This window comes from Xyrauchen texanus, chromosome 30, assembly GCF_025860055.1.
Source record: "Xyrauchen texanus isolate HMW12.3.18 chromosome 30, RBS_HiC_50CHRs, whole genome shotgun sequence".
Lineage (NCBI taxonomy): Eukaryota > Metazoa > Chordata > Actinopteri > Cypriniformes > Catostomidae > Xyrauchen > Xyrauchen texanus.
In genome coordinates this window covers 27,047,506-27,074,962 of record NC_068305.1, presented here as the reverse complement: position 1 = coordinate 27,074,962, position 27,457 = coordinate 27,047,506, and the positions used below count along the sequence as shown (strand labels likewise).

Genomic DNA, 27,457 nt, shown 5'->3' with positions numbered 1-27,457 from the left:
CTAGCCATTAGGTTGCCTATGACACATCCTGCAGAGCTATGTCTTGGGGCCTGCATTAAACTGACTCATCAGAACCTGTGACATGCTCCTCATCCAGTTAGAGCTGTGGCTGGATGTAGGGATGAAAAAGCTGCTTTAGGTCTGAGAGATCAGTGTAGCCACATGGGCTGTGTGCAAAAGCTGCACAAATGTAATGTTTGTATCACATCCTCCCCACTAAGATTTAAAGGAATACTCCAGGTTCAATACAAGTTAAGCTCAATCGACAGCATTTGTGACATAGTATTGATTACCACAAAAGTTTATTTGGACTTGCCCCTCCTTTTCTTTAAAAAAAAAAACAGTGAGGCAATGGAAGCCAATTTTTACATGTTAAAATACTCACTTTTTCAAAAGTATAGCCACAAGACATAAACAATGTGCATGTAAACATGATTTTAGTGTGAAAAAGTCAAATACTAACCTTTTCTGTGCAAAGTTACAGCTCAAATAATACATGTTTTAACAGAATAAGTAATGTGTGTTTATAAAATTCTAAGCTTCACATTTCTGCCTTTAAACCCTCCAAAAAAATTGGCCACATTCACTTACATTGTAAGTGCCTCCATGTAACCTCGATTTTTACATTTGTATTTTTTTTTTAAAGAAAAGGAGGGATGAGTCAAAATGATTTGTTGTGGTTATCAACATCATGCCACAAATGTTGTCAACTGAGCTTAACTTGTATTGAACTCCTTTAAGCTCTGATTGTTTTTGAAGGCTGTACAGATTTATAATTTGCTACCTTTTATGTCCTACATTGCTGTGCAAGTTTGAAATACAAATGGTGTTATCTCTAAAAGCTAGGGTAAACTTCGCTTTTCCACGTGCCATTCCATCTCATGCACGGATAAGCATTCACCCTTTCAAATCATACTCTTTGACTGTGAACTCACATGTATGCATTTGTCGAATGTGGACAATGACAACTTTGTGATACTCATTTAGTACAGTCAATGGCAAGCGTATGTGTCTAGAAAAACCTGGCTGCACCTGGACAGTCTGTGGATACTGAGCTAGTGATGAAATGTGCTGCGTGCAAGATATAGCAACATATGGAACCTAAAGTACACTGGCCTTAAAGCTCACTTGAATTTGTTTTATATAATTAGATATCACATTATGGTGCTTTGGAAGCCTGTCTAATCCCATTTTGCCAAGGAGGTGTCTTCATACTTTGTGATGTTTTTGATGAACTGGGCAGCAAGGCAAAAAGACAGCTGCCTTAACTTATTAGGCAGCCATTGTGAAAGAGGCTAATTTGACACATAAGCACCAATCAGCACATCCAGACAACCAAAGGTTGTTTGTACTAGAGAGAGCACCATAAAGAGGATGGAGGAGGAAATGCACTAAAACACATCCTAGAAATGACACTGATAGAAATGCAAGTTAGTTACTGGATATAGAAGAGGTAAATCATGCCCACAGCACAGGCAACACATTTAAACACACATATTGGGGTCAAACACATTTATCAGGTGCAAATGATTGTCCAAATTAGACTTACTTTCTGGTGGAACACGGTCTTTGTGGGGGCAGCCAGACAGGCTTCGATGGTGAGGATACAGCCCAGTGACATGGCCTGTGCCATCACAGCCCGGGGTGGGGCATTTGCTTTCTTTTTTCTCTCCCCTTGAGTCTGCAAGTGGAGATGTTTATTAGCATATCCTGTCACAGTAAGTGAATCCCATTAATCTGCTTGATTCTTTTAGATATAATTTATGCTCCAGTTACAACTATTTTCAAACACTGTCTGCTTGCTTTGAAATTAAACACAGGATAATCTATGAGACAATCTGCAGAATTCTTTTTTTTGATGCTATGCAGTTTAATATTTTAATCAAATGTTTGAAAGTTTAGAGAGAATGCATGTGTTTGTGTCAAAATTTGATATGATCCGTGTTGAATTCTTAAATCAATGAGGGATAAAAATTATATTCCGGGTTCAATACAGGTTAAGCTCAATCAATAGCATTAGTGGCATAATGTTGATTACAACAAAAATAAATTTAGACTTGTCCCTCATTTTCTTAAAACAAAGCAAAAATCTGTGTTACAGTGAGACACTTACAATGGAAGTGAATGGGACCAATCAGAAAATGTTTAAATGCTGTATCACATGTATAGCCACAAGATGTAAATATTATGCATATATATGCATGCAATAACATGATTTTAGTGTGATAAAGTCGCTTTGCTTTTCTGTGCCAACTTAAATCCAGTTTTACAACTTTGTTGCCATGACGACGTAGCACCACAAACCCTAAAACAATTGAAAAAACAACAATTTAAACAACTTTAAAGCACAAATAATACACAAATTGTATCCATGTAAGTGCTTTCAGAAAATGAACGCTTCACATTTCTTCATTTAAACCATTCAAAATTTGGCCCCAATCACTTCCACTGTAATTGCCTCACTGTAACATCGATTGTTGCTTTTTTAAAGAAAAGGAGGGACAAGTCAAAATTATTTTTGTGGTAATCAATATTGTGCCACAAATACTGTCAATTGAGCTTAATTTGCACTGAACCCAGAATATTCCTTAAAGGGTTAGCTCGCCCAACAAGATGACAATTCTAAATGAAAATGCACTCACCTTTGTGTCATTTAAAACCCATTTTACTCTTTTTCCTCTCTGGAGCACAAAAGGGGATGTTTTGCAGAATGTCTTTGTCACCATTCACTTTCATTGTATTGAAAAAAAGATGAAATGAAAGTAAATAGTGACTGAGACTAACATTCGGTCTACTTTTGTATTCCACGGAAGAAAGAAAGTCATACAGTTTGGAACAACATGAGAGTGAGTAAATGGTGACAGAATTTGCATTTTGGGGTGAACTAACCCTTTAAGGAAAACCTGGTATGCCACTACATTTAAGTTTATGCATTTGGCAGATGCAATTATCCAAAGTGACCTTCAATGCATTCAAACTATACAGTTTATCAGTACAAGCGTCTTCAGTAATATTCCTCCCTCCTTTATTAGCCAAAAACAACTGCTGTAAAATTCCAATAAAATGCAATAATAATGATGCTCCCTGTCAGTCAGAACATTGAGATTGCTCGACATGTTTAATAAAGACACTTCAATAATTATTGCTAAGAATATTTTCTAGAGACAAAATGTGAATTCATGGTGTAATTTTATTATTACTAGACCTTCTGAGAGTTCCAGGACTTGCTGTGGCCGTGCATTGAAAATAACATGAAGCTGCTCTACGATTGGCTGCACAGACACACTCTCTCAGATGGAAAACACAGTGCAAATGGAAATTATGGAGCAAATGGAAGGAAATGAAAAATACAATGCTGTCTGAGCAGCGAAAAATTATGACCCATTTAATGTACTAGCCAGAAAGATTGGTTAGGTTGTATAACTAGAGGTGATCTAAGGATCCTTAGCACCATAACCACTGTTTGTTAAATGCAAATCTGATATGATCTTGTAGCTCTGATGGGTAATAGCTGTGCAAATTAGAGATGATGGCTCACTCCCAAAGGTAGTGGGTGTGGATTGGAAAGGATTTGAAGAAATAAACCATGTATGGGATCCAAGGGATGAGATTTGCTTTCCTAAAGGGCCATACAGATTGCCATTACTCATGCCTGACAAGGTAAGTCTCTGATGTTATCCTGCCAGCCTGCTTTAGCGACATAAGCTGTTGTCACTATGGAAGTTTACCAGTGTGACCTGAGTGTTTAAAACAAGCCCTCAAAATGGTTCTCACCAAAGTGACCCATGGTCATCAATGTCACCAGTACAACTTGTTACCAATTATTTAAGGGGTCCATTACCCAAAACCCAGAAAATGTTCCTTTTGGGGTCAGCTATCCTTTAATCTAAATCTGCAATAGCTTTAAGTGTGTCGTGGTATGTTAAAAAATTACATTCACATTGCTAGAATCTATATTCAAGCAGTTATGTCCTTTAAACAACAAAGACGAATTACATGCATTTTATTTTTACCTTTAGGGTAATATGCTCTTTTTGAGCCATCATGATGGAATCGGGCCCTGCGCTCTTCTGCACCACTGCTCTGCCTTGGGCTATGCTCTCCATGAAGGCGCTGATTGTCCCTCCGAGCCACCATCTGTTCTGATGCCATTCTGTCTCGCATAACCTTGGCACGCTCCGATTCGAGAGCAATGGCCTTTTCCAGCAGGGACAGGTTGCCTTTAGTCATGTCGAAAGCTTCATCTGAACGTTCAGAGGCCACCGACATAGTATCCTCGTCCCCCTCCTGGGCGCAGCTAGAGGGATAGCCTCTGGAAGCTGGGCTGAGCTGCTCCTCAAGCTTCATCAGATTGACCATATCAGAATAATTCCTCTCAAGGGGTCTCTGCTGGTCCATGTGGCAGCTGTCATACCTGGGTATGTGATGCAATGGAGGCTGATGCTGATGATGATGATGCTGATGCTGATGTTGCTGTTGCTCGACATGGTGCTCCATTGTGTGTCGCTCAGACGGTTGGGTCTTGCTTAATTTCTGGGCCAGGTCGAAGCACTGGTTGCGTAGACACTCCAGGCTACTGAGGCACACCTCTTCCTCACTCTCCTCTGCCTGTCCACGGCCGTTAGCATGGCCAGCTCCACCAGCATCTCCAGACTCTGGGTATCCATCGTCGGGCAGCACTGCCCCATGACCCTGAGCCAGAAGCTTCAGGGAGTCCACTGTCTCCCGTACCACATCACTATCCAGGTCGACACTCAACTCTCCCTTCAGACCTCCATTTTCACTCCGTTCATCATCGTCCTCGTCATCATCCTCTCCTGCACTATTGGAGGAGTTGCTGTTCATCTCTGACTCAGTCATGGCCTGATAGGCTGCATCCTCTGCAATTTTACCCAGGTTCAGCAGGGACTTGGCCACCAGCTCATCATAATTCTCATACTCCTCATTGTTCATGTTGTTGTTATTGTTATTGTCCCTCTCAACCATTTGATTGGATTTTGATTGTCGACCACTAGAATAATTGTCCTCTGTAGAGAAAGGAGAAAAATTATGGAATACATTTCTAGCAAAAAATGACATGAGAAAATTAAAGAAGACATCTGCATTAAGGTTTATGGACATTTCCTTAACAAAACCAATACAGTGCAAGTTAAATTCCCATTATAATTTTTTTCCATAGGGGAATTGATTAATAATGATAACTTTTAACTTTACCATGTGTTACCAACAATTCTCATGTATTTATCATGACCTACCATGTGCTCTGAGGTTGTTAATCGATGGTACATGCTTACGTTGAAGCCATCAGTCCACATTATTTCAACTTCATTATTAAAAGCTTTTGTTAAATAGGGAAATCCCTAGTGAAGAACTACACAAATTTTGAAATCTGAAGAGAAAGACAGTTGCGGACAAGAAACGCTCCCTAAACTCTAACTATTTAAATTCAGTATATATAAAAATTTTTCCAATAAAAGCTAAATATATTTTTTCTATATTTCTAATCAATTACTTAAAATCAATAGTTTTTTATATTTCCATTGTTTTCATCATTCGCAATGCTTCATGGGATTGTAGTTCATTTCCTTATAAAAGATACAAAATACACCCAAAAAAAAGCCTTCGTCTTTTTGTCCAATTTACCAATACTTTGATTCAAGTCAAAACTTGTAATCTTGCGATTCACCCCAGAACTGCTTGGTTTGGTTCAAGACTTAGAACGCTTTAATAAAGTATTTTGTGAAATCCCTTTGGAAAAAAAAAAATGATGTGAAAAATATTTACATATCAACTACGACTGAAAAAGTTGATGGGCACTGTTGCGCTCTATAGCTTCAAAATATATCCTTGAATATGTGGTGCACTAGGGCCTTTCATTCCGTTTCTAAAGCAAGGGGCTTGTCTCCCAGTGCGCCATGATAAATTCACAAACTAAATGTCAGGCCTCTCTGTAATCTGAAGCGGCCTGAACACTATCATTATGAAAATGTAACATCTCATGAATGATAGCACTGATGCAGCAAATCTAAGACAAATGTCATGCCATGGTTTCACTTACAGCTTGATGACACAGGTAAAAAATGGATTCAAATAATCAAATGCAATTTGGTAAGACGGTAACAGCTACTATGTCACTGAAATATTCCTTGAGTACCCTGCAAGACAAACCAATGAATTTTAGAGAGACTGCAATATGGAAATATGGTAGGCGGCACATGAATCACCAAACAGCATTTTTACATTTTACAAGACATATTCATGTTCCTTAACATGTAAGCAGCACAGGCTTCTCTGAATGCCTCTCAATTGTGCTGAAAAGATTTAAGTGTTGCCAGTATTTGGGACAGAGGCGGATGAGACTGCAGGGATAAGCAGAGGCTGAGGTGCTCTGTTTCTGGTGCCAGAAATATCCTCAGGAGGAGCCCATTTACACCCATGAAGGGTTGGGGGGGGGGGGGTACTGAGTGTATTTGACACCTCCTGGAACATCAGTGGGCATGTGTGGAGGGGGGACAAAGTTAATAACTCAGAGAGCCTCTTCTCTCCATTACTCTGGAAGCACTGTCACAAGCGATTGAGGACACCAGAGAATGAGGATGAGATGCATACTAAGGAAGCAGTCACATCTGCTTTTCCTCAATTTCGAACGAGGAGGTGGAACGTTCCTGGCTGTAAAATCCACATTAATTAGAAGGGCTGACCATTCTCTGCAGGATTTATGCAGATTTAATTGAGATTCAGCAAATTACATATATGACTTGAAAGTAAAACGGGCAATTTGAGAAATAAAACAGATGTAATAAGAGACTTTAATGACTGCACATTTTATTTTTGAACTGTATTTCAATTATAATCTGAAATGTCTGTTGACCTACAATAAGCTGTCCTTGATTCATTTTTTATGAATAATACTACAGTATGTGTCAAAAGATCTCATTGTCTTTGTTCATAAAATTCTCCTGACCTCTCTCTTTGTAAATCGTAATTGTTTCACATTACGAGGGCAACTCAAGTGCCCAGACTGCTCCCATCTCTTACCTTGCTGATGACACTGATTTTCATAGTATTCCTCATCCTCGTGCTCATCTTCATCTTCCTCCTCATCTTGCTCTTCTTCCTCTTCCTGCTCTTCATCATCGCCATCCTCCTCCACTACTTCCTCATCTTCTTCTAACTCTTCCTCCATCTGCTCTTCCTCCTCTCTCTCCACCTCCCCACCTTCTTCATCTTCTTCCTCTCCAGCTTCCTCATTGTCATCCGAGCAGTCCTCTTCTTCATCATCTTCCTCTTCTTCCACTTCATCTATTTCTTCCTGTTCCCTCTCTTCTCCTTCCTCCATAGCCTCCGGCTCATAGCTTTCAAAAATGGAGGCCTCTCCATCAGTCATAGTTAGAAACGGACGCTGTTTGGAAGCTGGCTCCTGTGGAGGTTTCTCTTGGGTTTTCCTTTTCTTAGCCAAGGGGCATCCATAAACACTGCTCAAAAAAATTAATATATTTATCCATTACACTCAACATTTCTCAATGCATGTGTTTTAAAATTACCTTGAATGCCTGAGGAGTGTCTGTGCCAGAGCTCAGCCCTCAGAGATAAGAAGTATTCGAATTGTTTAAGACATAGCACGGCATTAATAACCACTGGCACATTTATTCATGTAAATGCGTGTGCTGCTTGAACTCTAGTCCCACAAGACAGTTCTATTCCTAAACCGCCCAGACTTGTTTATGAGACTTATCCTCCAAAATATAAACAAGGCAAAGCTTATTCTAGACCTAGCCCTCAATTACACAAATCCATTAATAATGATTTGCTTTTGAAAAATTCTATTTTAATTGCACCAAAACAGCATGTGCAAATTATATGTGGTTTGAATGTAGCATCCATTGAATCAATTATGAAATTTTCACATAAAAGACTGTAGCATCACAAAAATGTTGAAGGTTGTTAGAGTGGGGAGTTTTGAGCACTTTTGACCAATTCAATGACATGTTGACCTTTGAAATGTGAAATATGTGATAAAGAAGAAAAGTGCAGGAAATATTATGTTTTGATGATAATCTGGATCCTGGGGACAATAATTATTGAATTGCTGAAGCAAAAAATCTTTAATGCATAAAGCTGTCCATGTGCTTCATTTACAATGACTTCCAGAAACAGTTTAATACAATACTGTAAATGTTAGGTATTACAAGGATGAAAGAACATAGTTGGTTTACTTATGTGTATATTTCTGATGCCGGATTGGTTAATTATTTGATTCATTTAACCAAGCTTCCTTTACAGGTCATAACCTCAAACCTTCAGCTCAGTTTAGAGAAGAGATACACAGCACAGCAAAATAGGTTGCCTAGAATCTGGAAAAACAAGCCATAACACGCATTTTGAATTACAGGACAATAAAATCCTGGTGGAAAACACAAACGTGTGCTGTGTTTATAACCTGTTCTTACAGCTCTCATGCTTGGTCAGGGCTCAATGGACTGTAAAACATTCTAGATTCAGTTGCTCTATGTTGGTTGTTATCCTTGTCATGTTCATCCACGGATTCAGATTCAGGTGTTCACACCAAAAGCTTTCTTGCGTACATCTGCGCTGATTTTCCAATTGTTTTCCTACGAGAACGTGCGCTAGACTGATGTATTTGACTGTTACGGCGCGTCTCGCTGTTTTTTATCTCATTCATGAGCTCTGTGTTTTAAGATGCTGTGTCAAGTTTAAATAATTCAACCGTAAAGGCCTGAGTATACTTCGGTTGTCAGCATTGCTGATCGCTGTGCACTGATCAATGGCGGTTTGGAGTGATGCCCCATTTTAGAGCAATGCCCAAGCAATCAGCAAAAAATGCTCCAAATCACCAGCAAAGATGCAGGAAGCCCCTTACCTAACCCTTTCCCTAAGCCTAACCCTCTCAACTCTAAAAGCCCCCTTTTGGAGTTGGCGCAACCCTCTTTTGGAGTAATCATGCCCCTTCGGGATTCTGCCCCCACCTACTTGGATTTTCTCGACCCGCAGACGCGGCCCTCTTCTGTGCGCATCGTCGGCGCATGCACCGGCCACTAACTGTACTAAAAGAGTATCAAAATGCAGTCAGAAAATGATACTTTTTTTCCTCTTTGTCATGCAGTAACACATAGATACAGAGAATGATGTATGTCGTCATGAAATAAGAGACCCTGCCTTTGCTATCCCAACACACAGAGGTGCAAAAACCATATATGCAAGGTATGCAATGCAAAGGGGTAACATGTAAAAGGGGGCACCAGCAGCTCACTAAAGGGGGTGCAGTTGGCCTCCTCGATCCCTCCCCTCAATGCTTATAATGGATGACACTCCCCTCGCTTGACTGACACATGGGACACAAAATTTAGTTTTGCATACCTGCTCGGAAATGTGTAGTAACGCCCCTGCCAACATATGTCAAGTATGAATGAACGTAAGCAGCAACAACGTTTACTTCTCAACTGCATAAACACCCAAATTTCACACAAAGTATCATGGGACGTAGGAAAAAGTTGGAGAACTCACAATCAAAAAGAAAACTGCTTGACATTTCCTCTATACGTCCCTTTTCAACAGAACAATGTCCTTCATAAAGTGGTGTGGACAAAACAGGCCAGACACCCCCAATAAAAAAAATCTGTCAAAAAATTGTCAGAAAGATTCTGAAAGATTATGACACTTTTTGAATGAGATCTAATATTAATTTATTAATATGGTTTTACAGTACTAATAATAACTGTGGCCTTTGGCAAGAATGAAATGAAATGAAATCATTTTAAAACATTATAACCATAATGCATAAATAGGCCTATTGGTGTGAGATCCCCATTTTTCTTTTCTTTATTTGTCTGAACCAGGCGCTTTTTATAGAGGCTGTGCTTCTATGTGTTGGTGTGTTTTGCGGGCATGCAGCCAGCATCGTCTGTGTGGGTGAGAGTGTTCGCGAACGACTCGGAATGACCTCAGACACCTTTGCGTTTCCCACTGGCAGGCCATGCCAATTAAAATTCCACAGGTAATTAAACCACATTTGAATATGGGAGCAGTGGAGGCAGGCTTTGAGTGGGACTAAGGTAATTACGGCAGAGAGAGAGAGACAGAGAGATCTGCGAGCCTTTCAGAACTGCCAGGAGAAATAATGACTTCAGTCAGACAGCTCCTAGCGGACAAATCCTCTGATGAACTTAACTAATACCAGAAATGGCCAGAACATTAGCCTAGGTCGGCTCTGTTTGATCATTTCCAGAGCAACTATCATAATAATGGTGCAAATATTGCTCTCCTAGTGGCAAAATGATGAATGCGAATGGTTTTTACGTCTGTTTCTAAAATGTGAGACTATTTTAAATTAAAAGTCTTCAAATAGTCATTCTGTTACAATGAGAGACATCAGATTAGGTAACATAAATGTTTCCTCTTTGGTTTTAATTGGCCTGAATACCAAGGGCATGTTCAAGCTCTGCTCTATTGTTGTTCCTAGCTGCCACGGTGTCAGGTACATTCTTACAGAAGGTGACACTATAGGACTGTTGAGGCGAATTCAGAAGCTACAGCTGGCTGTTCATGTTTGAGTTGCCATAGGAGCACACGGTTCCTTTGCGCTCCTACACTGCAGCATCCACAGGCATGCATGGCAAGGCGCTGTCACCATGGTGATCTCCCCCACAGGAGTGGGATTTGCAATTTGAGCAGACAGACAGAGTGTGTGAGAGAAAGAGAGAGATCTGTGATTCTCAGCCTGACAGACATCTCCCCAATACCCTCCCTTCATTCCGTGCCCTCCCAAAAAGTAGAACAAAGGAGGTGCTGGTGTGGTGCATTCTGCAGGGCTCTTTCTGTCTCCACAGCTCAGTTCCCTTCTCTCTCACTGCGTTACCCGGTACCCCTCTGCCTCAAAACACAGCATACAATCACACTAGCACACGCACACACTGTGAGGTTGTTTGTGGTGATTATGTCCTTGGTGATTCAATTTACTGCAGAGACTCGTGAAGGTTGACCCTGGAATGGGGTTTTAAATCTCAGTAGAGTCTTTGAAGGCATACGATATGAGTGCCATTCACACAGGTTCAGATCTCCATGAGATATCAGATGGCTGAAGATGGGAAGCAGCAGAATGAAAGCTTTTTTTCTGGTTGTTGCTTTAGGCTGGATTTGTTGTTGCCAGACTACAGGAAAAACAGCTCTTTAATTATCCAGTGGTCATTCATATCAAAAAATGTTTCGCATATAGGGATGCACCAATATAGACATTTTTGGGCGCTATTGATTTTAACACAAGGGTCAATGATGTGACGCTAATTATTTTTTTGTCCGGATCTATTAAATTATACAAAAATATATTACAAATGTAATTCACATAAAACAATTACTTGAATACGTCTCTTCTATTGTAAACATGTTTTCAATCATTTAGTTAAATGTATTTTATATTTTTTTCTTAAAGTAAAAAATGTCATGCTGTGCAACTGTCCAGAGACAGGAAAAAAAAAATTAAAGATGCATTAAAAGCTGAACTTCTTGAAAAAGAAATTTTGGCATGAGTAGCACAGACTAATCTTTTATTATTATTTCTTTAAAAATTAAGCAATGAAATATGTTATTTTTAAAATCTGATTAATATTAACTCTGATTAATAATTAAACTCAAAGTCATGTAGTGTGACTACATCTATATAGCCATTTTGTAGTCATGTGTAAATAAATAAATAAAACAAAGAGGACCCTTTTAGACCCTCAAGACTGTTTGTGAAGTAAAAAACCAAATAAAAATTTATATCAGCAAATATCATTATTTTGACATTTTTAGGAAAAGGCATAGATATACTTGCTGACTTGATATACTTGACTTACTTATATATATATATATATATATATATATATATTTATTTATTTATTTATTTATTTTTAATAAAGGATTAATTTGTGTACACTCATTAATCCAAGGTGCAATGAAAGTATTTTAATACATTGATGGTTACACCTCAGAACATTTTTAAAGTCATTAAATAAAAGTTTTAGTAAAAACAAATATTAAAATATTATGTTTCTACAAACTTGACACATTTTACAATAAATTTGTAAAGGATTTCTAATTTTTATTACCTTAAACAACCTTATTTGTCAATGACTCATAAACCTAAAGGGCAATATTTTATCACTCCTTTTATTCAGTCATTTCCACCGAACAGTGAAAGTACAGCAAGACGTGAAGTAACAGCCAACGACATCTGTGTAACACGTACAAGACAATTATCAATAATCAGCCAATGTACAGTATATCAGTGGCTGATACACTGTTGCATTTCTAGTTGCATGGAAACAACCACATGGATACATACACTTAGAAACCTGTATAGGGTTTAATGCTTAGCACTTTCTGGCTACAGTTTATGAAAGAGGCATCTAGCACAGCCTCACAGTTACATTTACAGTTTAGGCAAATTACAAACCACCAAGATAACAAACAAGCCCTCAGCGTGTATAGCAAAGATCATTTAGAATGTCTTGATAAGCGATGAAGCCAACAGACTGCATCCCAAAGACCCACCAAAAAACAGAGAGAGCGAGAAGGGAAGACAGAGAAAAAAAAATGCATGCGTCGCCCACACAGTTCAGAGCCCATCTGTTTGCATGCTGCTGATGATTTACCGGCATACAAATATGATTTCTCCCTGTAAAATACATCGAAGGTGTAAATTATGCTCTAAAGCTATAAAGGAATGCAGCCTCGAAGCGTCCATCATGCTAAATTTCAGTACACTCTTCGAGATGGTATAAAGACAAATAATAGATTCCATCAGCTGCTTTGTCTCAACAACGGAATGTCTGTGGCAACAATTCCATTGACTTCAGACCAAAATACATTAATGCTGATGTATTTGCATTAAATACAATAATAAATAAATGCAATAATAAATAAGTGCAATAAGTATCAACAGCAATTCAGTGATATTAAAGTAACAAGCAGATCCTCGTTATAGATATTTCTGATATTTTATACCCTCAGAATAGTTTTGTTTACTGCATATTTTGAAAATGGAACTATTCTATGTGAAAAAAAAAAAAATAGTTTATGCTAGCATGTTCAGAGTAGCAGATGTTATCTGGACATTTGGGGTCTTTTGGTTTTTGGGAAGCTGTTGATGTTGAGGTCTCTTTAATTTTTTGACATTTAAACATCTTCTTACAAGGGTGAGTGAACTTATTTTTTATAAATGGCATTTTGAAGCGCAACCAAAGAGCTGTTTGATAGCATTACAATTACATTTTTTTGCAGTAAGAAAACTCTAATCATAATAGTGAACCGTTCAGGTTGTTTCTCAATAAAAATAATCTGTGCATGTTGTTTTAAAGAAATACACAATTAGGCTGTGCTCTGGCCAGTGTCCCAATGTAGATTTGTCAATTCCGGCCTCCATATCGAACCTTATTCTTTAATAGCTAAAAGACATTTATCCTTCTCCCCTCATTACTAACAAAAAATGAGCTCACTTGTTAAGCGCAATGGATTGGGCTAATTTTTTTAAAATATATGTGTAACGCAGTTCCATGGAAAGGAGGAGACGAGAACCGGCTTCATAATATTATTAATAGTTTAATGAGAAACTTAAACAAAAGACACAAACACACACGACGGACATCGTCTGTAAACGATCTCTCTCTCCCGCACCACCGTCCGCAATTGCCTTTATCCCTCTCGGAGGCTTAATTAACCTGATAAGGGACCGGGTGTGTATAATTATGACCCGGCCCCAACCTGCCACATTCCTCCCTCGTTCTCTCAGGGAGGGGAGCCACCGGCATGACGTACAACCCCCCCCCCCCTTCCCTGGGGAGGGGCGTGCCTTTTGCCCGTCTGCCGGCAGGTCATCCCTGTCTACCTAGATGAGGGAGGGGACAAGGGGAGGGAAACAGAAATAATAACAATGGAGGGGTACTTCCTGTAATAGTGTAGTACCCCCCCAAAAAAATGCGGAGCAGTAATGAGAGAGAGAGAGAGAGAGAGAGAGAGAGAGAGATGAAACAAAAACACTTACTCGCCAGTTCTCCAATACGCCGTAGATTGTTCCTCGGCCACTCCTCCACCCTCTAACGAACGACAGCCACGCCTCTCTGGGCGGATCGGAGACAGTCCTCCAGCCCCTGGCAGACGTAATGACCCGCCGCGTTCTCGGGGAATAGATGAGGTCTCCTCCGCCCCTGGCAGCTCCAGGCAGTCGGCAGCGAGCCTCTCACCGCTCGAGGTCGGCGGTCTCAGACCCAGCCGCGTTTCAGCGGCTGGTAGGGGACTCCTCCGCCCCTGGCAGCGGCCCTGGCAGTGGCCCATTCCTCCGCCTCCAGACGGCCGGGCTCCTCGTCCCCCGGCATATGGCCATGGCTGCTCCGTTGGGGTGGACGGTAGTGGCGAGAACTCTACTAGAGCATATCCCTCCTCCTTCCCGGATTTCAGCACCAGTGTAACGCAGTTCAATGGAAAGGAGGAGGCGAGAACCGGCTTGATAGTATAAATAATAGTTTAATGAAAAACTTGACGGACATGTCCTTAAACGATCTCTCTCTCCCGCACCACCGTCTGCAATCATCCGCAATCGGTCTTTATCCCTCTCGGAAGCTTAATTAGCCTGATAAGGAAAGGGTGTGTATAATCACGACCTGGCCCCGCCCTCCGCCCTGCCACAATATGCTTCCTTGCCTTAAGCTGATTTAGCTGGTCCTCCAGCCTGTTGAAACTGGTCTTAAGCTGGTCTTCCAACCTGGCCAAACTAGTCTTTAGCTGGTCTAGCTGGTTGTGAACAAGTTCGTTGAGCAGGTTTGAAATCAGCACTTTAATTTATTTAGTGAACATACGACGGTCACCACCGTAGAAATGTAAACATAAACCAAAACAATATCACACTCAGTCTGTGGAGCTCTCTGGTTCCACTTTCTCTCTCCCGCTCTCGACACGTCCCTTTTAAATGTCTCTCTCTGTATCACTACAACAAGACACAGGTGTTAGAGATAATTACAAACCAGGTAACAAGCCTTACCGCTCTCTCTGTCCCGCAGACCGACACACAACCACGCCCCCCATGCCACACTGGTCTCCTAGCCTGGCCAAATTGGTTTTAAGCTGGTCCAACTGGTCTTTCAACCTGGCCAAACTAGTCTTTAGCTGGTCTAGCTGGTCTTCAAGCATGGCCAAATTGGTCTTAAGCTGGTCCAACAGGACTTCCAGCCTGGCCAATCCAGTCTTAAGCGGGTCTTCCTACCTGGCCAAACTGGCATTAAGCTGGCCAAACTGGTTTAAAACTGGTCTAGCTGGTGTTCCAGCCTGGCAAAACTGGTGTTAGGGAAAGCTGTTGTTCAAATGCTCAGATCAGACAAGGGCCAAAAACTCCTCTAAAACCATAAAAATAGACCAGCTAACCACCATAGACTGGTTTAAGATATGTATTTTTCAGCAGAGGCATCATTCATTTGCATTTAGGAATTGGTGTAGATGTGAATTTGTATGTTGTCCACCACAAACTGTAGTAGAAAATGCATTTTCCTTCTTTAGCCATGTATTGGCCTTCTCACACTTCACATACTCTAATAAAACATTTAAATTTCAGCATCTAGAGTACATTGCTGGAAAAAATACGATGGCAGATGAAAGAACCTGGCATTAAAACCTGTGCACTTTGGCTATCACAAAGGAGAGGCTACACTTGTGCAGAGCAGAGAAATGAGGCAGGGTGCTATATTGAGAAAAAAAGGAAAGAGAGAAACAGAGAGCAATTAGGAGAGTGTATGCAACTATACCATTCGCTGGCCCCTGCCACCAGCTCTTGGCAGAGTTCCCATTCTTTTAGTGAGTGCTACCTGTCAAGCCCTGAATTATACAGCCCTGGGCTTCAGCCTATGTGAGTCATCCATCAGAGAGGGAGGGAAACAGGGAGGAGGAGAAGGGAGACTGGAAGGAAGAGAAGAACGGAATGAGAGAGGGATGGAAAGAGGGCTGCAGGAGGAGTAAGGGAAAGGTAGAGGAACAAAGAGACAGGTTGTGGGGAAGATAAAAAGGAGGAGGAGCAGTGAGAGGAATAGAAAATAGGAAAGTGGAACAAGAGAGAGAGAGTGAGAGAGAGACAGATGGAGAGGAGGAGGAGAGAAAGAAAGAGAGTGTGTGTGTGAGAGAGAGAGAGGGCACTAAACATGATCTGCACAAAGCAATTACTAAACCCTGTTAAAATCATAGCAGTCACACCTGTACTGACACATCCTCTTATTAAAAGCCTCAGCATTTGCTAAAAGGGCTACATTAAAATGGAGAATGAGCAGACAACATGTTTTCAGGAAGAGCATTCATCACAGAGGGTGTTGAGGTGGGTATTTTTAGATTAGAAGAAAATGGCACATTAAAGGAAACCTCACACATGTTTGTACTAACATTGTAAGGTACAGATGATGCACAGCTTGCATGAATGCAACACCATTAGACCATTGTGAGTGTATATCTGTTTTCATTTTTATTTAGAAGTGATGTAATTTATTCAACTTTAAAATACTTTCCTCTATCAAGGCGTAAATGTAAATAATTTAATAATTAACACATCCTCATGTTATTCCAAACCCATGTTACTTCCTTTCTTATGCAGAACATAAGAGAAGCTCATTTATAGTGGCTCATGTGTTCACACCACTGTGAACAAGCTTCTCTCATGTACTCATGTATGTGCAGCGGGCATCAATATTTCTGCTGAAGACTTGGAATATGACACATGAGTAGCATAGACTACTTTTATGAAATGTTGTGTTCTTTTTTAAAGGAATAGTTCATCCCAATAAGAAAGTTCTCTATTTATTTACTGACCATCATACCATCCCAGGTGTGTATGACTTCTAAGATTTCTAGAAGAATATTTCAGCTCTGAAGGTCCTCACAATGCAAGTACATTTTTGAAGCTCCAAATTTGAAGCTCCAAATGCACATAAAGGCAGCATAAAAGTAATCCATAAAACTCTTTTGGTTTAATCCATATCTTCAGAAGTGATATGATAAGTGTGGGTGAGAAACTGATCAATATTTAAGTCCTTTTTTTATTATCAATCTTCACATTCACTTTCCGATTCTTCTTCATTTGTTTCTGGTGATTCACATTCTTCATGCCTATAACATCCCCTACTGGGCATGGAGGAGAAATTAGGGTAAAAAAAGGACTTGTTTATTGATCTGTTTTTCACCCACACCTATAATATTGCTTTTGAAGACATAGATTTAACAACTGGAGTCTTATGGATTACATTTATGCTGTTTATATGCGCTTTTTTGATCTTCAAAATGTTGGTACCCATTAACTTGCATTGTAGGGACTTATGCAGCTGAAATATGCTTCTAAAAAGCTTTGTTTGTATTCAGTAGAAGAAAGAAAGTCATACACATCTGGGATGGCATGAGGGTGAGTAAAAGATGAGATCATTTTCATTTTTGGGTGAATTATCCATTTAAGCTTTAAAGTGAGTCATTATCAGCTGCCAATGTATTGAAGATATGGACTGGGATATTCATGAATAAATCTACTTATGTTTTCCGCTTAAGAAAAAAAGTAATATGGGTTCAAACAAGAAATAACTGTTCAAAGACAACTTTCAATAAAACAATTCTAGATTGGTTTTCCCAATAAATGTAAATACCATGGTTCTGTGGCGCTAACAAAACCTGTTTAAATACAATAATTATTTTTGCAATTCCATTTGGGGACGTTAATGGTGCAGAAATGACACACTTCACCTTTAAGCACAGCGAATTTAACATATTATATAACACAGCGAATATAACCTAGGTGTCTCTCTAGGTTATTTTTAAACTGACACAGAATCTAAAAAATGCAGCACTCCTGCGCAAGATGACAAACAAGTAGAAAGACCACTGCGGGCAAAGACTTGCATCTAGCGCAAGTTTACAAGGAAACAGGATTGAAGGACACAAAAAACATGTTCAGTGTGAATGGCCCCTTACAGTGTGTAGATAAGTCTTAATTAAACACTATAATCCCTCTGTTTACTAAAGAACTCAAAATGTGTCTTTGCTGCTCATTGTGAGGATAAACATACTATATGTATTCTTGGTCATTTGGAATGTTTTTATGGATCAGTAGAAAAACATCACATCATATAGTTGTTACACAGTAGTCAAAAAGTCAGTTCACTCTGTAATGTGAGGGCTCACCGGAGGGGACCAAGTGGCTGAAGACCTTGAGGACAGAACTTGACTCACCTGAGTGAAAAACTCTCATATACACAGTTTTCAGTAATGTGCTTGCCCTGAGAGCCCATTACAATAAATATATGACCCAGTGTATACGTTACATTAGTTCTCACACCCATCAGAATGGCTATACATTAGGGGTGTGAACCTTTGCCGTGATATTACCCAACGGATGCGGCAGGAGACAAGCTCTGTTATTGTTTTGTCATCATTGCTTTTTAATGGAGTGGTAAAGGGCGGCAGATGCTGCATAGCCTACACAGGTAACACAGTGTCCTCATTATAACCCTTCCATTCCCACAATGTTCCCACAATGCCCCCCAAACGTTAGTGTGCTCTGAAAGCAAAGTCGGAGCACTGTTCTCTCCCCACCCTCTCATTTGGGGGTAATTCTTCACTCTCTCGCCCTCTCTCTGCCTTTTCAGCGATAGGTCTGCTGGAGGTACCATTTGTCTGTAGCAGTAATTCAATTCTGGTTAGTGGTTCACAGGGCTTGGTTGATGGGGTGACACAGTAGACATATCCATCAATCTTTTGTGTTCTTCTTTTCTTGTTTTGTATCTTTCCTCTGAGGTACAGTAAACAGCATCAAGAGGAGAAACTGTTATACATGTTGTCAGAGTAACAGTCTGAGGGAGTGACTTTGAAAAATGTTGTCAAATCAGAGACTATTACCTTAATAGTGATCCAAAGAAATTTGTGTCAATGTAACCAAGATCTAAATATTTAAAACTTTCTAAAACAGATACAGATTGTAAATTCTGATTGGATGCCATGACTTCAAAGCTATTGTAAAATGACAACAAATGCATACATGTAAGCATATTATGCACATTCTATAATAAAGGAATATTCCGGGTTCAATACAAGTTAAACTTAATCTGCAGTATTTGAGGAATGATGTTGATTACCTCAAAACATTTATTTTGATTAGTCTCTCCTGTTCTTTAAAATAAGCAAAATTTTAGGTGAAAGTGAGGCACTTATAATGGAATAGAATGGGCCCTATTTTTGAAAGGTTTGAAGGCAGAAATGTGAAGCTTATAAATGAATAAAATCACTTACATTTAGTCTTCTGTTAAAACATGATCTACTTGAATGGGGGAACACCAAAACCTCAAAAATGGTTGGTCAAGACTACGATCAAAGAACATATTTCAAATCAGCAGTAAAATCTGGCTATGCTTGTATCATAAATTGTGCTTCTTTACCTCAGATTATACTAAAAAACTAAATGTTAATGCAGTAGCTAATGAGCATTCATGAGATGATTGACAGGCGATGTCTGTATCTAAAAGCTGATCGGCTCATTAACCTGTAAGGCAGGAATTCCTTTCTACATCTGTTGACTGTTGGGCGCTAGAGCTTCTTGGTTGAGCATTCCAGTTCCTCACATTCATTTGAATAGAAGTGCCCCTTCTCTGCTAAATAATCTCTGATAGAGCCTAAAATATTCCTTTAATGTGCAAAGTTGCTAGGTTGCTTGGTAACCACAAGCAGCCCAAGAATTGGCAGCTGGTGAATGAATTGTTTATTTTCAATAATTATTCATGAAATTAATTGAACATTTATGTCTTATATCATATCAGTGTATATACTATTACCACCGTTTTCTAAAATCACTCAAGTCTTTGTGGTACAGTCATTTTCCATGCTTTACAGTGTGCCTAATAATAACACTCCTTATTTAGTAAAATCACTGTAATGGACAGCAGAAAATAAGTCTCAACTTATATCAGTGTTTAAGTTTATCCATTATCTCATGTTGCTTTTAAGTCAAATGTTGCCATATGCATTCTTTTTCCAATTTGTCCTCAAAAAGGCTTTGTTGTCAAACAGGAAACAAATAACACTCTTGCTAAGGCGCTCGACAAGCTGATTATAATATTAATGATGCTGCAGCTATCCTCAGATAGCCTCCGCAACTTCCTGATGCATGCTAATTAGAGTTGGGTGTCCGAGCATAACAAATATTGCAGTGTTTACATCTGTTTTTTGTTTTTGTATTTTTCTCCCCTTTTCACCCCAATTTTGGCATGCTCAATTCCCAATATGCTCTAAGTCCTCGTAGTAGCGTAGCGACTCATCTCAATCTGGGTGGTGGAGGATGAATCTCAGTTGCCTCCACGTCTGAGACAGTCAGTCTGTGCATCTTATCATGTGGCTTGTTGAGCGCATTACCACGGAGACCTAGCGCATGTGGAGGCTCACGCTATACTCTCCAGCATCAACGAACAGCTCACCACACCCCACCGAGAGCGAGAACCACATTATAGCAACCACGAGGAGGTTAACCCAACGTGACTCTACCCAACCTAGCAACCGGGCCAATTGGTTGCTTAGGAAGCCTGACTGGAGTCACTCAGCACGCCCTGGATTCAAACTTGTGACTCCAGGTGTGGTAGTCAGCGTCTTTACATGCTGAGCTACCCAGGCCCCCCTACATCTGTTTTTAAGTCTACAACAGCTACTTTCAAAAGGGGTAAAGTTGGGTTGCAAGCTAACAAGCCACTTGGCTGGAGAACGTTTTTAGGGTAAAAATCATAAGATGCTAATGCTAAGGCAAAGGTTCCTGCTAATTACTCTAGGATAGCTGTTCTTTTAGTTTAAGTAAACTTTTTGAGCCTTATTTTTCTTCATTCTAACACTTAAAAAGGGTGCTGTCCTTTAATTGTACTATCCGGAATAAAGTACATGCATCATTTTAGTATATGTTTGCTCTGATTCATTGCAGTTTCACATCTTTTAGCTGCAGATTCATAACATTTTGCTGGTAAAGGGACGTACAAAGGAAGGAATTGAATTCAAATTCAATTTACTTCATTTTTGTACTACTCTTCAGCTTTTCTGTAAGCAGCTGAGAGTCTTCATTCCTGTACTCTGATAGTAGAGATTTGGCAAGACTATAGCCATAAAGGCACCCATAGGAAAGAAAATCACAAAAATGAGATCTGTTGAATATTTAATTGTTTCTTCTAGACAGCAACAAGATTAAAATTGAGGAAAGGAAATGTAGACTTTTGCTTATATTGCTTCTCAGATTATTCTCCTTTAAAATAAACCCTAGTAATGTTCCAACATCTACTTTAGAGTTGCAGAAGAGATCTCAACAGTGTCACAAACTGTGCTCAGATTTGCCAAGATGTAAAAGACTACAATCAAAAAGTCAGATTTCAGTTTGAACTCAACATTGACTAATTAATCTAAACATTGCTATCCATATAAATCTACTATTACTGTTTCAAAATTGGTCTAATTTGTGTCTATTTTTAATTCCCCTGAAGAATTTTTAGAGAAACATCTGATACTTATGTTGCATTCAGAAACTCATCAAGTGTGATTTCCATCTTCCGAGCAATGGAACACTTTTATGGTCGGAGAATCCATGTTTCTTCCTTTCATTCCATTTTCGTTTTGAAATCAAAAATACTTTCTTCATAAGTAAAAACGTCTCGGGTTACATGTGTAACCCTTGTTCCCTGAAAAAGGCGGAACGAGATGTTGCGCTGCTAAGTGCTATGGGGAGACACGTCTTAGTGTGACCAGCTGAATATGTATGCAACACGTCAATGAACATTGACTGGAATTTATAACCTCTGCCGATGTAATCATTGGACGCACCTGGCGCAGTGGCTATAAATAGATGCGTCACCGGTGCATCATCAGATATTTCGTCTGAAGAGCAGTCCTGGGACGTCCCAGTGCGGCAAAGCAGCGCAACATCTCGTTCCGCCTTTTTCAGGGAACAAGGGTTACACATGTAACCCGAGACGTTCCCTTTACAAAAGGCTTCACTACAATGTTGCACTGCTAAGCGATACGGGGAACGCAATACCCACGCCGCCGCACTTGGGGCTGTCCGGACCCCTACGGTTGTGGTGTGCTCACAAAAACACGAGAGGTCTCAGACATGAGCTTGAGATGTCGACTCAAGGGCGTAAGAGCCCGGAGTAGCATAAACATCTAAACCAAGAGAATTTGATTAATGTGTGCAGAGAGGACCAGCCTTCCGCATCACAGACTTGTTCAGTGTCAACTCAAGGGCGTAAGAACCTAGAGTGGCAAGAACATCCAGACCATAAAAGTTTAATGAATGTGCGCAGAGAGGACCAACCTGCCGCACCACAAACTTTCTGCAGAGGGAGACCTCTAGCAAAAGCTTTATAGGAGGAGAGCCCTCTGGTAGAGTGCGCCCTAAAACCTACTGGCGAAGCTTGACCATGCGCCTAGTAGGCCCGGGCAGTAAGGTCCCTCACCCAAAGTGACAACCCGGTCACGGCTTCAAAGTGAAGAACTGCTGCCCTGACTTTACGCCACTAGCAAGTGCGGTGGACATAATTCTGAAGGGCACAGACTGGACAAAGTCTGAGTAGTCTTTAGCTGCTCCGGCATTTACAAACGGCAGGGAGCAGAAGGCTTAGAGAATGACTGGCCAAGGGTCGAGAAAGGCACCTTGGGCAGGCAGTCAGGGTGAGGGTGCAAAGAATGCTCTTGGTCCTACCTGGGACAACTCAAAACAGGCCGGCAAAAGAGACAGAGCCTGTAGTTACCCAAGTCTCCTTAGAGACGTAATTGCTATATGAAAAACCATCTTGAGAGTCAGAAGTCTACCAAACGCTGACTCTAGAGGTTTTAAAAAAGGGGGGTCTTACCCTATGAAGAGGTCCTAGCAAGGATGCTTCTTAGAGGGCACCCCGCCCACCAAGGCGTGGCAAGCCGAAGTGGAGGCCACATAGAACCTGGCAGTGGCGAGGCAAGTGCCCGCTGACAGTTCTTTCCACAGAAAATCCAGAACTGAAGCAAACTGGCAGTTAGCTGGTTCTGTAATTTGAACTTATTAGAAGGAAACGCATGCAGGCGCATTTGTGCCATGTATGCGGCACCACGAACAGCACCCCCGAGGGGGGGGGACTGGGTGACTCGGGGAGAAGTAGAGGTGACATTGCGCTATCAACAGAGGCGAAGAGGTCCTCTTCTGCCCTGTAAAATCTACCCAGATAAGTTCCAAGGGAGGGAGCCCTAGCACTTGCAATGGTCTCGATAACTTCAGGAGAAAGCCCTGTGAACCTCAGTTGGTACCCTACAGGGGCCAAGCATGAAAGGTTTCACAATTCGGGCCGGGGATGAATATGCCCCCTGAGCCTGAGAAAGAAGGTCCTACCTGATCGGAAATCGCCAAAGGCGAACCGTCGAGGAGAGATATTAACTCCGAGAACCATATCCTGTTCAGCCAGCGCAGCGCCATTAATAGGAGGCAAGACCCTTGCTGGTGAACATTGCCAAGACTCCCGGGAGCAGAGAAACCGGGGAAAAAATGCATACAGACGCATTCTGGGTCATGTATGTGTTTTAACGTCCAGACCCAAGGGGGCTGGGTGATTTCAGGGAGAAGTCGAGGAGACATTGCGCTATTCATAGAGGCGAAGAGGTCCTCTTCTGCCCTAAGATCTCACCCACACTTGTTCCAAGTGGAAAAAGCCTGGCATTTAAAAAAGGTCTCGATAACCTCAGGAGAGAGCCCTGTGTCCCTCAGTTGGTACCCTTAGGGGCCAAACATGAAAGATTCCACAATTTGGGGCAGGGATGAAACATTGCCCTGTGCCTGAGACAGAAGATCCTTCCTGTTCGGCACCGCCAAAGGCGAGCCGTCGAGGGAAGAGATTAGCTCCGAGAACCAAGCCCTGTTCAGCCGGCGCGGTGCTATCAGTAAGAGGCAAAAACCCTTGCTGGTGAACTCTGGGTAACTACTACCTTAGGGTGGAGTTCTTAACTCCCCCGTTGGTATTTTCTGTCTGGACCGTAAATCTGCTCCCATATACGGGCATCCAGGGATATAACTGCCTGAGTGACAGGAGCTTGCCCTGGGCCCTAAGGAGAACCCAACATGTCAGAAATACAGCTGACAAGAACGTGGGAATCCTTGATGATTTATGTAAGAGGCTACCGCTGCATTGTCCACCCGCACCAAGACATGGCAGCCTCAGGAGGAGGTATTTCAGGGCCAGAAATACAGCCATCAACCCGAGACAGTGACTGTGACAACCGAGCTGACGACCCTCCTATCCCCTTAAGCTGGACAACCACTTAAGGTCGCTACCCCGCCCATCAGGGAGGCGTCTGTCATTAGCAGCCTGCGACAACAAGACGCACCTAGAGTGGGACCCAAGGCAGAAAACCGGGGTCTGAACCACATAGAAAGGGAACGAAGCCTGAGGCGCGTAACCCTATTTAGCCTAGGGGTCTTGGCCCTTGGAAGAAATCCCCTGGCTTTTGGCCACAACAAAAACGGTCTCATGAGCAGAAGGTCCAGAGGGATCACTGTGGACGCCTTCGCCCTGAGACCTGGAAATCATTGATACTGATAACAGTGCAACCTTGACCTAGCCTGACTTTGCTCAGGGTGATCTAAATGGACTCAATACTAGCGGGAGACAGTTGTGCCCGCATTGAGATTGAACTCCATGCGATGCCCCGATAGACAGTGTTCTGAGTGGGAGAGAGGACGCTCTTCTTGGCGTTGAGCCTCAACCCCAGAGAAACAGATGAGCTGAGACGATGTCCCTGTGCTGAACTGCCAGTTCCTGTAACTGCGCTAGGATCAGCCAGTCGTCTACATAATTCAGAATGCAGATGCCCCGGAGTCGCAAGGAGCCAGCGCTACATCATGCATTGTGAATGTGCGGGTAAAAAGGGCTAGGCTGAGAGAAAGAACCTGACCCTGGAAGACTTTGCCCCCGAAAGTGAACCTCAGGAACTTTCCATGTTGTGGCAGAACTTCTAAATGAAGTATAGAAGTGCGTCATAAGATCGATGGTGACCAGCCGAACGAGTTGTAGGGCTTGAGACACGACCGTCTTAACAGGCATCATCTTGGACTTGAACACCCACGGGTAGTTCAAGCTTTAAGATCTAAGACAGACGCCACCCCTCACCCTCCATGGGAAACGGGAAGTAAGTAGTGTAATAGCCTAACTCTCTCTCTGGAAGGGGAACACATACCGTGGCCCCTTTAACCAGGAGATTGATTTTTCTTTTTACATAAGAAGAAATCCGGTTCACAGTAGTGGGAACATACTGTTGAAGCACGGAAAAAACGGCGAGTGAATTAAATCCTGAAGCCCTTATAAGACCCACAGAAAAGAATACATCCCGCAGAAGTTTCCACGCTGCCGGGATCTATGAGGTGGGTATTATATTTGAACATTTCCTGTTGAGGGGTGTCAGGTGTTCCGCGTCCTGAAATAAGGCAGGAACAGCGGTACACCCAACTTTTAGTTAGAAACCTCTGCTTCCTAAAACGCCAAAGGCGGCGGGGAAGGAGAGGATTCGTGAGGGTACCGGGAGGGGCGTAGTGAATAGAACACGCGCCCTGTCCCAAGGGGAGCTACCCCCACTCGGTTAAGTGCAAGACACTCAGGGTTTTTTCCTCCTTGAGATAACTGCCCTGAGATCTTGCTTTGGAGGCTGTCGGGGGCGATGATCCTTTCCCCAGTCCTGGCGAGGGGGAGCACGGCCCGCCACGCTCTGTTTTTGAGCCTCTCTTCTAAGAGCACCGGGGTGGGACTTGGTGGCCGATGGCCCCGCCCCCTGAGTGCGGCGAGGGAAGAATTGCCCAAACGCTCCCTCATGGCTTTTTGCCTTCTGGAACCTGGAGATAACCGTTGTCATAGCGTCTCCGAAAAGCCCAGACGGCGAAATTGGGGCATCAAGGAGAAAAGTTTTATCTTTGTCCTTGATGCCTGATAGGTTGAGCCATAAATGTCTCTCCGTGCTGACCAATGCGGACATAGACCGGCCAATAGCACGGGCTGTCTGCTTGGTCGCACAAAGAGACAGGTCCGTAACTCGATGAAGCTCAGAAAATGCTTCCTCGTCGGGCGCGGAACCTGCACTCAGGTCCTTAAGCAGATCGGCCTGGTATGCCTGCAAGACCGCCATGGTGTGCAGGGCAGCACCAGCCTGACCCGCCGCTTGATATGCCTTCCCCACTAGCGTGGAGGTGGTCCTGCACGGCTTCGTGGGGAGTGAGGGTCTTTTCATTGATGACGCCGAGCCTGGTGAGAGATAGCCCGCAAGTGTCTCTTCAACCTGCGGCATCATCGAATACCCCCCGTGCCTCAGCACCCACGATAGTCGAATATATAGACGTCGAGGGCACGTGAACACGGGAAGTATAAGGTCTCTTCCATGAACGAGAAAGCTCGTCATGGAGATCATTAAAGAAGGGAAGGGACTGATGAGGCGTTCCCTTCCCCGGCCACCAGACAAAAATCTATCTGCCAATTTGGAATGTTTGGGGGTCTCTTGTTGTCGTGGCCAGTCTAATTTAAGCTTGGCCACAGCATGAGAAACCACGTCGAGCAATTCCTCTGCTGGTTTATCAAGCACGGAATGCCCGGCGGTGGGTAGCTCCGCTGAACCAAGTGAGTCGCGGTCTTCCTCATGAACTGAAGAGGCGTCGTAGCGCGCTTCAAGATCACGGGAAGGACCGGCTGGATCTGTGGAGAGAGCGGGTGAAAGGGAAAAACCCGTCTACCGCTCCTCCGCCAGATCCATGCGAGAGCCCCACGAGTGAAGTGTGGGCGCTGACTCCCGGAAGTGAGCGAGGCGAGCGCGAAGCACTCTGCCCGAAAGCAGATCACAATGCTCGCACCCGCCCTGCCACAACGCGAGAGCAGCATGCTCTTTCCCCAAACAAATTAAACAAAACTGATGGGTGTCCGTCTCGGGCAAAAAGCGGAGACAGGGAGACACGCATCGTTTGCCCTGATTCTCAGTCATTTCTCTCTTTTTTTTTTTTTTAAATGACCGATATATATATATATATATATATATATATATATATATATATATATATATATATATATATATATTTGTATTTTCTTTTCTTTTCAGAGGAAACAGAAAGGAGAAAAGGTATCAACTGCACACTGCCTAACGGAATCTAACTCCTCACAGAGGAAAGAAAGTTTGACAGATTTGTGAAAGCACACATAACAGAATGGCTCTGAAGACGAAATGTGTGATGATGCACCGGTGATGAAAGAAAACGTGCTTAGCAGCGCAACATTGTAGTGAAGCCTTCTGTAAAGGGAACAAACGTACACAAATTGATACATTTTTTAAAAAGTAGAATTTTTTAAACCAAAAAATTAAAAACGAAAAATGCGGTTTCTTCTTTATTGGTTTTAACACTGATAAATAGAATAAGCAGATACAAACAAAT

General features: G+C 41.9%; 1 protein-coding gene across 3 annotated transcripts in view; it reads right to left on the bottom strand.

The window, feature by feature from the left end:
- LOC127624258 (myelin transcription factor 1-like protein) overlaps positions 1 to 27,457 on the bottom strand; it is a 100,978-nt gene that overhangs the window by 27,732 nt on the left and 45,789 nt on the right. For all 3 annotated transcript variants that reach the window (XM_052098994.1, XM_052098997.1, XM_052098996.1), the window contains exons 6-8: positions 7,039 to 7,475; positions 4,014 to 5,027; positions 1,550 to 1,681 (exon numbers count right to left, since the gene is read on the bottom strand). In XM_052098994.1, the coding sequence (XP_051954954.1) occupies positions 1,550 to 1,681; positions 4,014 to 5,027; positions 7,039 to 7,475 (1,583 nt within the window). The remainder of the gene's footprint in view (positions 1 to 1,549; positions 1,682 to 4,013; positions 5,028 to 7,038; positions 7,476 to 27,457) is intronic.